We start from the raw sequence: 16,027 nt of genomic DNA on the forward strand, positions 1-16,027 counted from the left end.
GCACAAGATAAGATCTGACATGAAGAAGAAGGTGGTTGTGTTTGTTTGTTTGTTTTCTGTAAAAAGTCAAATCAGGCCTCATATTCAAGGCCTGTACTTTACCACTGAAACAGTTCCAGCCACCAGAGTTGGAATTTTGAGGGAGGGGTGATTGAATGAATGAATGAACTGAATGAATGGGCAAAAAAGTAGATATGAATGAATGGATATAAAAAGTAGATATGAATGAATGAGAGATAAGTGAATGAATAGAAGACTGAGTGAGTGAATTAATGAACTGAGTGGGGGCCAGAGCAATAGTATAGTGGGTAGAGCATTTGGCCTTGCATGTGGCTGACCTGGGTTTAAATCTCCGGTATCCCATTTTGTCCCCCAAGTCTGCCAGGAGCAATTTCTGAGCACAGAGCCAGAAATAACCCCTGAGTGCTGCTAAGTGTGGTCCAAAAACCAAAAACTAAACAAACAAACAAACAAACTGAATGAATGAATGAATGAATGAATGAGTAAATAAATGTAGAGTTAAATGAGTAGATGAGTGAATAAATGAATGGAGAAATGAATGAATGAATGGACTGATTGAATGAATAAATAAATGAAAGAAAGAATGAATGAATGTAATGAATGAAAAAGATGAATGTAAATGGCAGTGCTCTGCAAATTATCAGGCATAAAAGTTTGTTTTGTTTTCTTCTCCAGGTAATGGCAAGGCTGTGGAGATCGCAGACCAAGAGAGCAAGCTAATGAAATCGCTATTTTAGAAAGATGGATCACAGCAGGGCGAGCTGGGAGAGCGGGAGGCCCAGAGGCCTGCACGAAGGCTATTTGGAAAGGTCGGCTTCAGAGCTGCCTGCAAGTGTAAAAATCTATGAGTGCATTACCAGGATGGCTGGCCAGCTTTGTTTATTTTTATCTTGTGAAGTACAAGGTCAGAAACAAGTGGAACACTTTCTGATAAAATACCTTTTTTAATTGACACTGACTTTGCACAAATATTAATTCATTTATTCAATAAACAGTTCCAGGGAATGCTGCACTACCTTGAAAGCAAATTTTATTTTTCTTTTGGCATGCATTTTTAATGACAGGGATGCTTAAATTCCATGCCAGTCACAAAGCAATCAGGACTCTAACCTCACTGAACCTTGGATCACCCTTCAAGATTGCCAAAAGTTAGGTTTCTACAGAATCTCTCCCTGGAACTCTTTTCAACCTTCCCAGACTTCTCCTCATCCCAGGTGCTGTCAATAGATGCTCCCTGAACTATGGAATGTGAATACAGCTTCCCCAGGAAAAGTGTCACCAGGGTGCTGTATTTGTTTCCCTCTTCAGGGGTCTTCAAATTTTTTAAACAGGGGGCCAGTTCACTGTCCCTCAGACCGTTGAAGAGCCAAACTATAGTAAAAACAAAATTCATGAACAAATTCCTATGCACACTGTGTATATCTTATTTTGAAGTGAGGAAACAAAATGGGAACAAATACAATATGTGGCCCAAGGGCCATAGTTTGAGGATCACTGCTAGGTCCCTTGGGGTGGGCACACCTGTGGTTTGGAGGGAGCGTGATGTTACTGCTCAGTGATTAAGAGACCTTTGCCCTCCTACTGGAGACAGTCACTGGTATTGAAGAGAGCCCAGACTGAGCCAGTCCTGCACTTGGGGACAGCCAACACCAGTAGAGCAGCCTGCAGCAGACACTCTTAGCTTAAAAGAGGATTTTAGACGACTAGAAGAATTGGGTTGGAGCAAGGTCAAGAACACAAAAGCCCACTAAGGCCAGCAGGCATTAGAATGAGTAAAGTTAGGGAGTCCAGAGGAATGGAAGAGAACTGGCTCCTTGAGATGGATGTCCACCCTGTGTGGCCACCAGCTCAAAGAAGCTCTGTCATACAGGGTTTTTGATCAAAGTCCAATGTGACATTCAGGTTTTGAATTCACTTTAATTTTTGAATTACTGGCAAAGTTCAAACCTGTTGTATGTCAATGACCTTCAGTAAAAAGTTCTTTTTCCCATACCCAGGCCACTGTCCCTCTGCACAAAACTGTAAAGTTCCTAAAGATTCTTCCAGAATGTCTTCACATTTATTTGAACAATGACAAACCCACTTTTCTACTCTCTCTCCCTGTTCTGCACCAATGAAAGTGTGCTGACAATCCTTTTCTTGCTTCTACTGACAACTATCCCCCAGAACTGGACATTCGGGCTAACATTTTTAAAATGTTAGGATTAGGATCCAAGTGGTCCTAATTGGACAGTGATATAGGTAATTGACTTGTGTGCATCCAAGTTGGGTCCAATATCCTGCACTGTATATAGATACCTTAGCACTGCCAGGAGTAATACCTGAGGACTGCCAGTTGTGGCCCCATTGTTCTCTTCCAAAATAAGTTAGCTCTGATTTCTTTTTAAGATTAAAAAACATTATATAGGGGCCGGAGAGATAGCACAGTGGCGTTTGCCTTGCAAGCAGCCAATCCAGGACCTAAGGTGGTTGGTTCGAATCCCGGCATCCCATATGGTCCCCTGTGCCTGCCAGGAGCTATTTCTGAGCAGATAGCCAGGAGTAACCCCTGAGCACCTCTGGGTATGGCCCAAAAACCAAAAAAAAAAAAATGATATAGACCAAAGAACCCACAGGTTTTAATCAATGAGATCCTAAATCCTAGTCAAGGGATGTGGTGGGCAGTACCAGCATACTTGATTACAAAGAAAAGAAAATAGCCAGAATAGACTCCACAGTTCTGGATCACCAATGAGGCAGGGAATCCCCTTAGAGAAGAGCTTCAGGCAAGTCCTATGTGATGCTTCTTAGAGCCTGCCAGGTAGTGGAGTCTCTACATCGAAGTTGAGCAAGCCCTGGGGCACAGTAAATCACAGGAATGAGTGAAGGGCTAGGCTAGGCCATCTCTGAGCTGAGTTTCCAAGAACCACTTCAATATTCATGGGCTGACCCTAAGTGTTTTCTTCTTTCTTTTGAGAGGGTATTTTCTGAGGCTTCCTCTTCTATAGAGAATGCCTTTCATCACAATTTCCCCAGGCTTCTTCTAGTTGGATGTCAGATCAAATGCCATCTTCTTGGAGAGGTTCTATATTGCCTGACCCCATTCTTGCTCTACAACTCACCTCTTCCCTCCCTCCCTCCCTCCTCATTCCACTGCTTTACTTCCTTCTGAGCACATTCAATGCACTGTCCATTGTTTTCTGTTGGCTATGAACTTCCTGGCTTCCCCAACAGGTAAATCCAATGAGGGCAATGTCCCACCAAGGCCACTGACCTCCCAATAATGCTGAGGGAAAGTCCAGAAAATCATTCTATAGATAGCAGATGTGCTTGCCCCCATGCACACAACTCTAACAGCTCACATCTTCCATGGGTTCCTAGGAAAGCTCCATGATTAAGCACTTGATTATCAGGGACTATGCTGTGTTAAGGCTTTTTCTGTCATTCCCCACAGAATCATTTTTTTTTTGTCTATAACAAGTGGTGCTCAGGTCTTTCTTCTGGTTCTGCACTCAATTATCACTCCTGGTGAACTTGGGCGATAATATCAGGTACCAAGGATCAAACCCATTTGGCCATGTACAAGGCCCTACACACTGTAGGGTACCCACTTACCCCTGGACCAGAACTTTGATACAAGAGTCTAAATACAAACCAACAGTCATCATGGAGTACTAACCACGTGCCACCCATGCCAAGATGCTACATGGACTTCTGAGCCTTTCAGGGAGTCCCTGGGAGTCCTATGTTGTGGACAGGCAACCTGGACATGCAGGTTAATCTCTTAGCCAATGTCACCAGCCAGAATAGTGTAAAGAATAGATTTCCATCATAGACCCCTTGGCCTTCCTGCTGGCATCCACCATGCCATACTCAAAACAATGCCTTCAGGACACAGAATCTGTTTTGTTGTTGTTGTTGCTGTTGTTGTTTTGCCTATCTGACCACACGTGACAGCAGGTGGAGAGACCAGTGCATTGAAGACCCAGGTCACAGTTCTGGCTCACAGGACATGTCCCCTATGCAGATCTTCTCCCCTCTTTGGCCTGTCCCCAAGTTGTGAAGCAGCTGGACTGCCTCCACTCACACTATCCATCTGTGCTTGGACTGTGTGCCTCAAGAGAAGCTGAGAAGTACCCAGATACCTCAATTATTTTCCCTATATTTGCCCCCCTACACTCTGATGCCATTTGAATGATCCCCAAATTATTTTTCCCAGCTGTTTGTTTCTGCCTCACAACAGATGAGGGAGATAGGCAGATGTACAATTCCTCTGTGCCAGGTGAAGATGTGGGGTGTCAGCTTCCAGCCATACATTTCTTCCTCTGGTACCCACTCCCCTGAGCTCTCCCTTCCAGCTCACAGTAGGATCATTCAAAAATCCAGAAGAGGGTGAACTTTCTTTCAAACACCAGGTTTGGGGTGACAGGCTTCCAAGCATCCTAGTTGAGGGATTTCAAAGCTGAAGACAAGGATGTGGCTGCCTTTACCACCTTCTTCCAGCTTCTGGGGTTTTCATGAGACATTGTCCAGGAGGTATTTCGGACACCAGGCCCAGGTTTCTCAAATCTTTCTGACTGGAAGCCACCACCTTCCTCCCTTCCAACCTGCTGACACAGAAAGTCCTCCAAGAAGGTGCCCACAGGGAAAGTTCCCCTCCTACTCCACCTCAGCCCCATTCCTTGGTTCTTCCAGGCAAAGGGCAGATGGGTGCCACTGGGGGCTGGACTGTAGAGACCTTTGCTACCGTCCCCCCACTGCTGTCCTCTCTGGAAAGGGGCAGTGTGCTGCCCCAGCAGCAGCCCTGCAGCTTAAGAACACATCTGTACATCATTAGTCTCAACCAGGAAGGCCCCAAAGTGCTGACAAGGCAGGAACCTATGGGTCAGCCACTGGTTTGCAAACAGTAATTTTCTGAAGTATGGATCTGGTAGGTAGTGGGGGGTTGATCCTGGCATCATCTAATGTGGCATATAAACAAAAGAACAGCATTCATGTGTCCATGAAACCTTCCCTAGGGAAATCCAGAGCACGAGGGACCATTGATTCAAGCAACAAGATGAAGGCTGGGACAGACATAGACCCACCAGGGCCAGCAGAGTCCCACAGAGAACCAGCTGGACTCAGCTCCAGGGACAGGGAAGAAGAGATGAGGGTACAGCTGGAATACTACAGTTCACCCCTGAAGCTTTCAACACAGTGTCAAAACGTGTACACACACTACTTGTGTGAATGTCAAGCAGTGGCATGAAGGCTGCTTTTGCTGCTCTTGAAGACACTCCTTCGGGGGTAGGAGATATCCAAGCAATTCTCAGTAGTGTTGGCAAGTGCCCCCTACAGGGGTGCTTTGAAAACATGTGTTTTTGCTTTTGTTTTTGCTTTTCATGGCATGGGGACGTTACTGGCTGGCAGCAGGTCAGCATCATACCACAGAGAATTTTCTTGTGTCTCCCATTATTGTCACATCCTGCCAAACATTCACATAGGTGACAAATCTGTTTATAATTACTGGAGTCTAGAACTGAACTTCATTTACATGTAAATGTGACTGGCAATTTCCATGGTCTTAATAGACACTGAATTTTCGTGGAATGCAACTACCATGTAAATGGAGCTCAGCTCTGACTCTGTTTTACTTGGAACCTTGCCCAGAGTTCTCACCTATTTGTAAACCCTGGCTGATCTGGAGGGTTCATGAGGCCTACAGAGCTTCTGAGCAGGGATCCTATCTACCTTACCTTTCCTTAGCTCTGTGTGTGGCACGCAGACTACTGATGGATCCACTGTGTATGCTGATAAAGAATTTTCATTGAAATAACAAAGAATTTTGCTTCCAATTCTCCTTAATCTTACAGTTGGGTTGTGATTTCAATTGAATTTAAAGTCAGATGTGAAGATAGGCTATATTTTTTTATAATATCTTTACTTAAGCACCATGATTATAAACATGTTAGTAATTGAGTTTCAGTTATAAAAAAGAACCCCCCCCCTTCACCAGTGTAACCTTACCACCACAATGCCCCCCAACCCCCTCTTCCCCCACCCCCTCCCTGCCTATATTCGAGACAGGCATTCTACTGTCACTCACTAACATTGTCATGATAGTTGCTAGTGTAGTTATTTCTCTAACTGCACTCATCACTCTTTGCAGTGAGCTTCATATCATGATTTGGTCCTTCCAGCCCTCATCTCTATTATCTCTGGGCATTATTACAATAATGCCTTTTATTTTTTTTAAAACCCATAGATAAGTGAGACTATTCTTTTTGTTGTTGTTGTTGTTGTTGTTTGTTTTTATGGTTTGGGGTCACACCTGGTGACACTCAGGGGTTACTCCTAGCTATGCGCTCAAAAATCGCCTCTGGCTTGGGGGATCATATGGGATGATGGGGGATTGAACTGCCATCCATCCTAGGTTAATACATGCAAGACAAACACCCTACTGCCTGCGCCACTGCTCCGGCCCCCTAGTGAGACTATTCTGTGTCTATCTCTCTCCTTCTGACTTATTTCACTCAGCATAATAGTTCTCATGTCTATCCATGTATAGGAAAATTTCATGACTTCTCTCCTGACAGCTGCATAGTATTCCACTGGATATATGTACCACAGTTTCTTTAGCCACTCATCTGTTGTCGGGCATCTGGGTTGTTTCCAAATTCTGACTATTATAGAGAGTGCTGCAATGAATATAGGTGTACAGAAGGCATTTTTGTATTGTGTTTTTGTGTCCATTGGATATATCCCTAAGAGTGGTATAGCTGAATCATATGAGAGTCCAATTTCCAGTTTTTTTGAGGAATCTCCATATTGTTTTTCATAAAGGCTGGACTAGATGGCATTCCCACCAGCAGTGAAAGTGAGTTCCTTTCTCCCCACATCTCAGCCAGTACTGATTGCTCTTGTTTTGTTTTGTTTTTGTTTTTTGTTTTTTTTTTTGTAATGTGTGCCAGTCTCTGTGGCATGAGGTTGTACCTCATTGTTGTTTTGATTTGCATGTTCCTGATGATTAGTGATGTGGAGCATTTTTTCATGTGCCTTTTGGCTATGTGTATTTTTTCTTTGAGGAAGTGTCTGTTCATTTGTTCTCCCCATTTTTTGATGGGGTTAGATGTGAACTTAATTTCAGGAGTGTAAAAGGACACTGTACATATTTTCTATCCCAAAGAACCCACTGGGAGGGGTGCTGGACAGAGAACCCCACCAAGCTGGCATCGCGCTTCAATAAAGGGAAAGGGTTGGGATTCTTCTCAGAGAAACTCTTCAGATAAACAGCTGGCCTCTGTGAATGTGTACCCCCAGATTATATCCTTTCTATATTTTTCACACTAATGTATGGATCTTACTTAACATATTACTCTTCAAATTTTTATTTACTTAAAAGTGAACTTTGTCTGTTTCTTCACCTCAGCACAGCTAATGCTACTTAATTTTTATAAATGTTGCACAGTGCTTTGTGGTGTGAAAAAGCCATAGTTAATTTACCAACTCCTACTGGTAGGCTGCACAGTTTCCGTTTATTTGCCTTTGTAAATAGTTATTACTATACAGATAAAGGTCTCACTGTGCTTCTGGGTGAATATATCTGTGAGGTAAAGTGCATATAAACCTTTTGGGTTAGAGAGTAGGCGTCCCATTTTAAATAGATATTTCCAGATTACCCTCCAGGGAAAACTGCACCAATTCACACACTTATATTAGTTTACCAAAAATATGTTTCTCATACCTTTTCTTTTTTATTGTTTGGTTTTTGAGTCACATTCAGCAGTACTCAGGGGTTACTCCTGACTCTACACTCAGAAATCACTCCTGGAAGCCTCAGGGGATATTTTGGGATGCTGGAATTCAATCCACTGACCAAATGCCTTACCTCCATGCTATATCTCCAGCCCTCTCATGCCTTTTCTAACACTGACCTCAAGAAGCATTTCAATTTTTGGTAAGTCACTAATGATTATTTTTATTTTCACTTTTTAAAATGCTGAATCTGTGCATATCTTTTCATACACTATTGGATTATGCTTTTTTCATTATGAGCATCTTTTCCCTAAATCTCTATTTTTTTGTTTGTTTTTGGGTCACACAGTGGTGCTCAGAACTTACTCGTGGCTCTTCCCTTAGGAGTCATTTCTGGCAGTGCTTTGGGGAACTATATGGAATATGGGATCAAACCCCAATTGGCTGTGTGCAAGGTGAATATTATACCTAGCCACTATACTATTTTATTTTTGGTGTATGGGCCACACCTGGTGATGCTCCTGGCTATGCGCTCAGAAATTGCTCCTGGCTTGTGAGACCATATAGGATGCAGGGGGATAGAATCGCAGTCCATTCTAGGTTAGTGTGTGCAAGGCAAATGCCCTACCACTTGCATCACAGCTCTGGCTCCCCACTATACTGTTGCTTACATTCTTCTACACATTTTTGTTATTCATTTCTAAAAACTCTTTGTACATTAAGGAAATTGGGTTTTGTTATTTTTTCACACTACTTTGCCTTTTTTCTCATACTTTTATTTTGTTTGGGAATCACACCCAGCAATGCTCAGGGATATCTCCTGTCTCTGCACTCAGGGATCACTCCTGGAGGGTTCAGGAAACTTTACAGGCACCAAGGATAAAACTGAGGTCAGCCACATGCAAGGTAAGCACCCTACCCACTGTACTATTTCTCCAGCCCTCTTAGGGTAATTTGCAAGCAGAATTAAACTTCTATTTTCAAAAAGGCTTTTGTTATTCTTTATTGTGTCATGCCTACCAGTCTTAGTGGTATTTCCTACAATTGGAAGTAGAATCCCATGGCTTAGGGCCCTCTACCCTCTACCACAGCCCCCAAAATTCCGTTGTTTCTCCTGGGCCCCTAATAGGAACCACATTTCAGAGCACGTCCCTCTGTAATCACCCTGTACTAGAACAACAACAAAAGCAAAGAGTCTGTATGTTCCCCATTGAATCCCCAAATCTATGACCTATGCCAGGAGAGGGCTCTAAGAACTCAGAGTGATGTGAGTTGGAGGACCACTGTGTTCTAGATGTGGACCTCTGCAGCCTCTACACACAGTCGCCTTCATCCCCACAGCTCAACTCAGGGCACAGAGACTCTCGTCAGTCCCATCACACAGCAAAGAAGACATGACCCAGAAAGCTCCAGAAGGTACCTGGCATTACTTGACATTACCCACAAGTTCAAACCCAGAAACAAACTCTTGTTCTTTACACCAACAACTGAGTTTGGCTGTAACTCTACAACCACCAAGCACCTTCCAGCCCAAAGCACTGCCCTTCCCAAACTGGCCTCTGATAGCCAGTTCAAAGACCAACAGCCACCTGCTGCAAGGCCCCTTCGACAAGACCATTAGGGCCACAGGAACCCTCCAGCCTGAGGCTTCCCTGCCAGCCCTTGCAGCCCACAGCCCACCTGGCATCTACTCTCCCTGGCTTCATTACTGCAGTTACAACCAGGCCCCTGTGTCCTAGTTCCTGGTCCCCACAGCTCGTAGGGGGTGTCTTGTTCTTAAACCTTTGTCTCTCATCGAAGCAAAACAGCATCAAGTCCCAAAGTACCACAGATACTTCTTTGCACCATCCACATTCTCTCTCTCTTTCTTTCTCTCTGTCTCTCTCTCTTTCTCTTTCTCTCCTTCTCACCCCCTCACAGTCACCCCCTTTTATCCTCACCTGTCACGATGGGGTAGGACTGTGGCCCAGGCACGGTGCTCCCGATGTCGGCTGGGGTGGGGCTGCTCAGGTTGGCCTTCATGTCGTCCAGCCCTCCGGCCAGTGAGGCCATGGCTGAGTACTCAGTGGTCTGAGAGAGAAAACAAAACCCAGCTCAGTATTGAGGTGCACCCCAGGAAAAGCCACTGAGCAGGGGGTCTGTGTCAGTCCCTCACCCACAGGGTGTACCCAAATGCCCTGATGTTGAGGGCAGGTTTACCTCAACAGAACCAGACCAGAGTCCAGAAGGGACAAGCTTTCCGGGGGGCGGGGGGGGGCAGGATTTGGTGCAGATTCACACCATGCTTCTTGGTGGCTCCTGGTACCCTTTTGCCCAGCCCTCTCCATCAGGACCCCAGGCTAGGGTGAAGTAAGAGTTTGGTAGTCAAGAAGATGCAAAGAGGAGTTTCTGAGCCGGAGAGATAGCTCTTTGAGCTGAAAACAGGCTTTTCATACCGGAACCATGGCTCCCTGAATAGCAGGAAGGTATGTAAAAAATGACATCCCCCAAGCCTGGAACTGAAAATAGCCCTTGAGGACCACTAAGTGTGGCCCTAAAACAACAACAACAACAAAGAGAGATTTCTGACTTCATGCTTTCAACCTCCAGAAAAAGAATCATAAAAAAAGTGTTAGAAGACTTTGGTATGTCGTCCAATCCAAACCTTCATTTCACAGATGAGCCGAGCCAGTTCTGAGGAGAGGAGGTAGGCATCTGCCTGGGGAGAACAAAGTCCCAGGATAGGTCACTATAAACCCCTTCCCCAAACCCCATCCGTTAGCATCATGTGGCAAGTGTTTTTGGATTCCTGAAGCATGTAAACATGTGTAGGCTGGAAATGACAAGGTACATATCATATTCACTCCATCTACATAAATGAGGAGCTCAGAATCATTTCATGAGATCAGAGCTTGCTGTGAGGCTTTTTCCAGCATCTAAACCATGGTAAGGACAGTTGCTAGAATAGGCATGCAGAAGCCCTCCCTACCATTCATTCATTCGAGGACTGGCAGATGATAAACCATAGTGACAGGGTTCTCCTCTCACTGAGCTCCCAGGAATTTATTTGTTTTCAAATAAAGAAAGTATTTGCAAATGCCCAATCCACATAAGGCCTTCCCAGAGGATTCTCGCCTGGCCAGTGACAAGCTCTCTGCTGGCTTATGCCCTGCAGGGTTATGTCCTGGCCACACAGGAAGAGAGCAGCAAGTTGTCTTCCAGGAGTTGCAGACACCTTGGATGGGCTGATGAGGACTGAGCCAGGGTGCAGAAGACTGGAAACAGGAGAGACACGCAACAGTAGCAGACAAAAAGGACTCTCCTTAGGCATGTTTTAGAAAGTTTTCTCTGAAAATAATGAGCAAAACCTTCCTGGGTTTGTTGCAATGCCAAAAAACTAAGGGGGGCGGGGCAGCAGAGTTCAAAGGGCACTGGCTGAGGACTTCTTGTCCAGTGCTCTGTGTTCTTCAATCATCTTCAGGAGAAGCTGCTCCAAAAGGGGAGGAGGTCAGGGTGGGAGCACACCTGCCCACATCAGGAATCACTAGAAATCGGACATAATAAAGACAGTGTGCTATTGGCACAGGCCCAGTAAAATAGACCTGTGAAACAGAAGCAAGTCCAAAAACAAATCCACGCATCTGTGGAGCCTTGATATATGAGAAGGGGTGAGGCACAAATCAGTGGGAGGGAATGATTCTAATCAACAGGCTGGGCAGCCCATTATCCATTCAGGAGTGGGAGAAGGTGGGGAATTAGATCCTTAATACCAGACACAAAAATCAACTCCAGGTGCATTAGAAACCTAAATGTCAAAGGTAACAATATCTAATGTGGTTGGCTCTTGGCGTAGCCCCAAATCCTTAAAAGCAAGTCTGCCCTCCCTGGGAAGGAAACAAGGGACCTGGGGGGTGTTCATATTGAATTATCAGCCATGTGAGAACAGTAGTGGGTTCCAGACACCCTGCACCAATGTACCATTTCCTCCAGGAAGTCCTTCCTAGCTACCATCTTCCAGAAGTATAATCATGCCTTTGCACTGCAGGTCCTTCCAAAAGTTCCAGGACGATAAGAACCACAATCTTCCTGCCTATCAAAAGTTCACTTCATCAATCCCTTAATGTGTGTCAAGAGTGTTACTTGCATTATCCCATTTAATCCTCATAATCACCCACATGAAGTAGGTTCTATGTTGTCTCCATTTTACACATGAAGGAATGGAGATGTTTGGTATAGAAAGAATATGGCCTCAGGTCACACAGCTTCTCAATGCCCTGAGCCCTGATGAGCCATAACTAAATCTTCAGGCCCATCTGCCTCCAAAACCATGATGTTTATACCATAATAAACCTGGTCCCTTCACAGGTACAAGATTGATTTGTTAGCACCAGGATTTTTTTCATGAAGGCCACATATAGAACAAGAACTATCCATTATGTCACCTACAGAAAGAGAAAAGTCTGGGCCAAAGCAACAGCACAGTAGGTAGGACATTTGCCTTGCACAGGCCAACCCGGGTTCAATCCCCGGCATCCCATTTGGTCCCCTGAGCCTTCCAGGGGCTATTTCTGAGCCAGAAGTAATCCCTGAGTGCCGTTGGGTGTGATGAAAGAAAGAAAAGAAAGAAAGAAAGATAAGAAAGAAAGAAAGAAAGAAAGAAAGAAAGAAAGAAAGAAAGAAAGAAAGAAAGAAAGAAAGAAAGAAAGAAAGAAAGAAAGAAAGAGAAGAAGAAGAAAGAAAGGAAGGAAGGAAGGAAGGAAGGAGGAAGGAAGGAAGGAAGGAAGAAGGAAAGAAAGAAAGAAAGAAAGAAAGAAGAAAGAAAGAAAGAAAGAAAGAAAAGAAAGAAAGAAGAAAGAAAGAAGAAGAAAAGAAAGAAAGAAAGAAAGAAAGAAAGAAAGAAAGAAAGAAAGAAAGAAAGAAAGAAAGAAAGAAGAAAGAAAGAAAAAGAAAGAAAGAAAAGAGAAAGAAGAAAGAAAGAAAGAGAGAGAAAGAAAAAGAGAGAGAAAAAGAGAAAGAGGAGAGAGAGGAAAGAAAGAGAACGAGAGAGAGAAAGAAAGAGAGGGAGGGAGAGGAAGGAAGGAAGAAAGGAAGGAAGGAAGGAAGGAAGGAAGGAAGGAAGGAAGGAAGGAAGGAAGGAAGGAAGGAAGGGAAAGAAAGAGGGGCCAGAGCAATAGTGCAGCTGTAGGGCATTTGCTTTACACGGAGCTGACCCAGGATGGACCTTGGTTCGATCCTCTGTTGTCCCATATGGTCCCCCAAGCCAGGAGAGATTTCTGAGTGCATAGCCAGGAGTAATCCCTGAGTGTCACTGGGTGTGTCCCAAAAACTAAGGAGGAAGGGAGGGAGGGAGGGAGGGAGGGAGGGAGGGGGGAGGGGAGGGAGGGGAGGGAGGGAGGGAGGGAGGGGAGGGGAGGGAGGGAGGGAGGGAGGGGAGGGAGGGAGGGAGGGAGGGAGGGGGGGAGGGAGGGGGGGGGGGGGGAGGGAGGAAGGAAGAAGGAAGGAAGGAAGGAAGGAAGGAAAGGAAAGGAAGGAAGGAAAGGAAGGGAGGGATGGAAGGAAGGAAGGACGGAAAAGAGAAGGAGAAGGAAAGGAAGGAAGGAAGGAAGGAAGGAAGGAAGGAAGGAAGGAAGGAAGGAAGGAAGGAAGGAAGGAAGGAAGGAAGGAAGGAAGAGAGGGAACGTAAGGGAGACGGAAGGAAGAGAGGGAGGAAGAAAGGGAGGGAAGGAAGGAGTGTAAGGGGGAGGGAGGGAGGAAAAGAGAGAGAGGAAGCTCTGTTTGGTCAATCTTGGTTTCACTTAGAAGTGGACATGAGTGCAGTATCAGGTGGAGAGAAAGAAACATACTACTTGCTTCGAATCACTGCCAAAACCAGCATTTGAGAAAATTGACGGCACCAACCAAAAGATGGGGCTCAGGGACAGTAACCTTGGATATATTTGGGAACAAATATATATATATCTGTTTGCTCAGATAGACTTTCAGTTCAGGGTGTGTGTGTGTGTGTGTGTGTGTGTGTGTGTGTGTGTGTGTGTGTGTGTGTGTGTGTGTGTGTGTTCAAAAAGGAGGTAGGTGATAGGTCAAATAAGTTGGGGGACCTCTAAACTAAAACTTGATTTTCCAGTGAACAGAACTTGGGTATGTTCTTGCCTCTTTTGCTAAACAGGGCTGTGGAAGTAAAGATCTCTGGAGCAGCACCCTACGGACAGCTGTGGGAAGACAAAAAAAGTGGAAACTCCCAAAAGGTTCTCAATCCAGGTGGCATCTTCTGACCCCCAAGCTTCAGGGGAGAATGGGGCAGGTCCTGGTCTGAGTCCCATGTGGTTAGTGTTTATGAATCTTTTGTGTGTAAAGTGGGATGTGAAGGGCTGCCCTTCCTCCATAAACTCCAAGAAAAAATTACACAGGGCCCCAAAGTCCCGTCTTAGAGGATAAGAGTGCGAAACCACTCCCAGATGGGAGGGAAACATGCTCAGGGCATGCTGCATTTACCTGTAACTGAGCCATCCCTGACCCTTGAGGCAGAAGAAAACTGAGGGGAGGTTCCCAGGTAAGAAGACAGGAGTGATTCAGAAGCAGGGAGCAAACTAAGTGAAGGAGGTGAAGGAAGAAACTGGAGCAATAATACAGCAGGTAAGGCATTTGTCTTGCACAAGGCCAACCTGGATTCTATGCCTGGAATACTAGATGAACCTCCTAGAGTTTCCAGGAGTGACTCCTAAGTGCAGAGCCAAGAATAAGCCCTGAGCACTGACAGATATGAACAGTTAAAAAAAAAAAAAAAAGGAGTAAAGAAGAAGTAAGGTGGGAAGGGAGCCAGCTGGTACCTGATGATCACAGGCCTGCACGGTGAGTATGTGGATTAACCCCTGATGAGTGCCTCTATGGGCACTAGACTGTACCTCAGGTAAGTGCCAGTGATGCTGGCATTCTTGAGTCCTTACTACCAGGATCATTCCTTCCCAGATTCTAATCTGGGCTATGGGTACTGTAGAAATAGCCTATTTCTCCTCAAGGAAAGGCAAGAGAGTACTAGGATTCTGGCACTTGCCTTGTATTTGGCTGGCCCTAGTTCAATTCTCTACACCACAAATGGTTCCCAACATACTGCTATAGGGTATGAGCACAGAGTAAACTGCAAAAAGATGCTGGGAAAAGGGTATACTGTCTCTTGGCTTCTTTAATACCCACATGGAAGTGCCTTTTTGTTGTTGGATTGGTTTTACTTTTTCCTTTTCTTTTCTCTTTTTTTTCTTTTCTGTGCCAGTAATCAATGCCAGGGTCTTATACATATGATGGGGGTGATTTACTATTTGGTTTTGATTTTGTCCGTGAATTCAGAGTCCATTTTTGTCTGGAAACTTCAACAGTTAGGTTTGGATCATCTTTTCAAGACATGAAATATCTATTCATGTTACTTCTGCACTCTGAGAGGTTCTAGACTGCAAGTCCACATTGGCTGCCACAAGGAAAGATGAAGGGCTGGAACTCTTAGCCCAGTGCTCGCTATCTCACCATCCAAGCCTACTCCATTAGCATCTCACAGGGTCAGCCCAGAACCCACCCTCTCCAGAGGAATTCTCCCTTCATGCCCTGCTCCTACAGGAGGTAGTGCTACTGTTCCTTTCAGATGAGTGATCACTCCCCATTCACATCACTGTAGTCTCTAAAGGCAACTGCACTTTCCTCAATCACTCAGTCTCTGCAGAACCCAATCCAGGTACATCAGATATTCCTCAGCCATTCTATAGCTGCCACCCCATTCTGAAGGAGCCTTCTCATTCCATCCCTTAGAGACCTTCTACATTAGTCACAAGACCCAAGACTCACTTCAATTATTAGGAAATACATTCCTAAGTCCCACATACCTACCATGGGTCCACTATCTGCACTTTCACACTTAGTATTTGGTAGAATCCCATTATTGTACATCTCACCATAGACAACAGCTACCAGATGGCCTTCGAAATACAGCCTCCAAAGTACTTGCTGAATGAATGAATTTTCAGGGGTATGGCAATAGCCACAACATTCAGAATTTTACTGGTAATGTTTAAAGACACTCCAAGATCTCCCTCTATCCCCATTCCTACTCAATCACTCATCAAGTGAGGTGACCAAAAAGCCAGGTTTTTGTGTACCATTAATTAATGCCCCTGAGAAGTAGCCTATTTTGTGATGGAATGGCATACATGTAATGTATGTTAGGGACAATGCAAAGAACAGACAAATAATTTTAACATCTGGAGACAATATCTATTAGAATATTCAAACTCCTTATCGATTCTTCATACAATTTAGTGGCAGAAATATG

The 16,027-nt window shown here is 44.7% G+C and overlaps 1 protein-coding gene across 1 annotated transcript in view; it reads right to left on the reverse strand.

The window, feature by feature from the left end:
* PAX5 (paired box 5) overlaps positions 1–16,027 on the reverse strand; it is a 182,891-nt gene that overhangs the window by 71,701 nt on the left and 95,163 nt on the right. Inside the window, exon 7 of the mRNA XM_049773776.1 lies at positions 9,678–9,807. Within this exon, the coding sequence (XP_049629733.1) occupies positions 9,678–9,807 (130 nt within the window). The remainder of the gene's footprint in view (positions 1–9,677; positions 9,808–16,027) is intronic.

Source organism: Suncus etruscus, chromosome 1 (genome assembly GCF_024139225.1).
Source record: "Suncus etruscus isolate mSunEtr1 chromosome 1, mSunEtr1.pri.cur, whole genome shotgun sequence".
NCBI lineage: Eukaryota > Metazoa > Chordata > Mammalia > Eulipotyphla > Soricidae > Suncus > Suncus etruscus.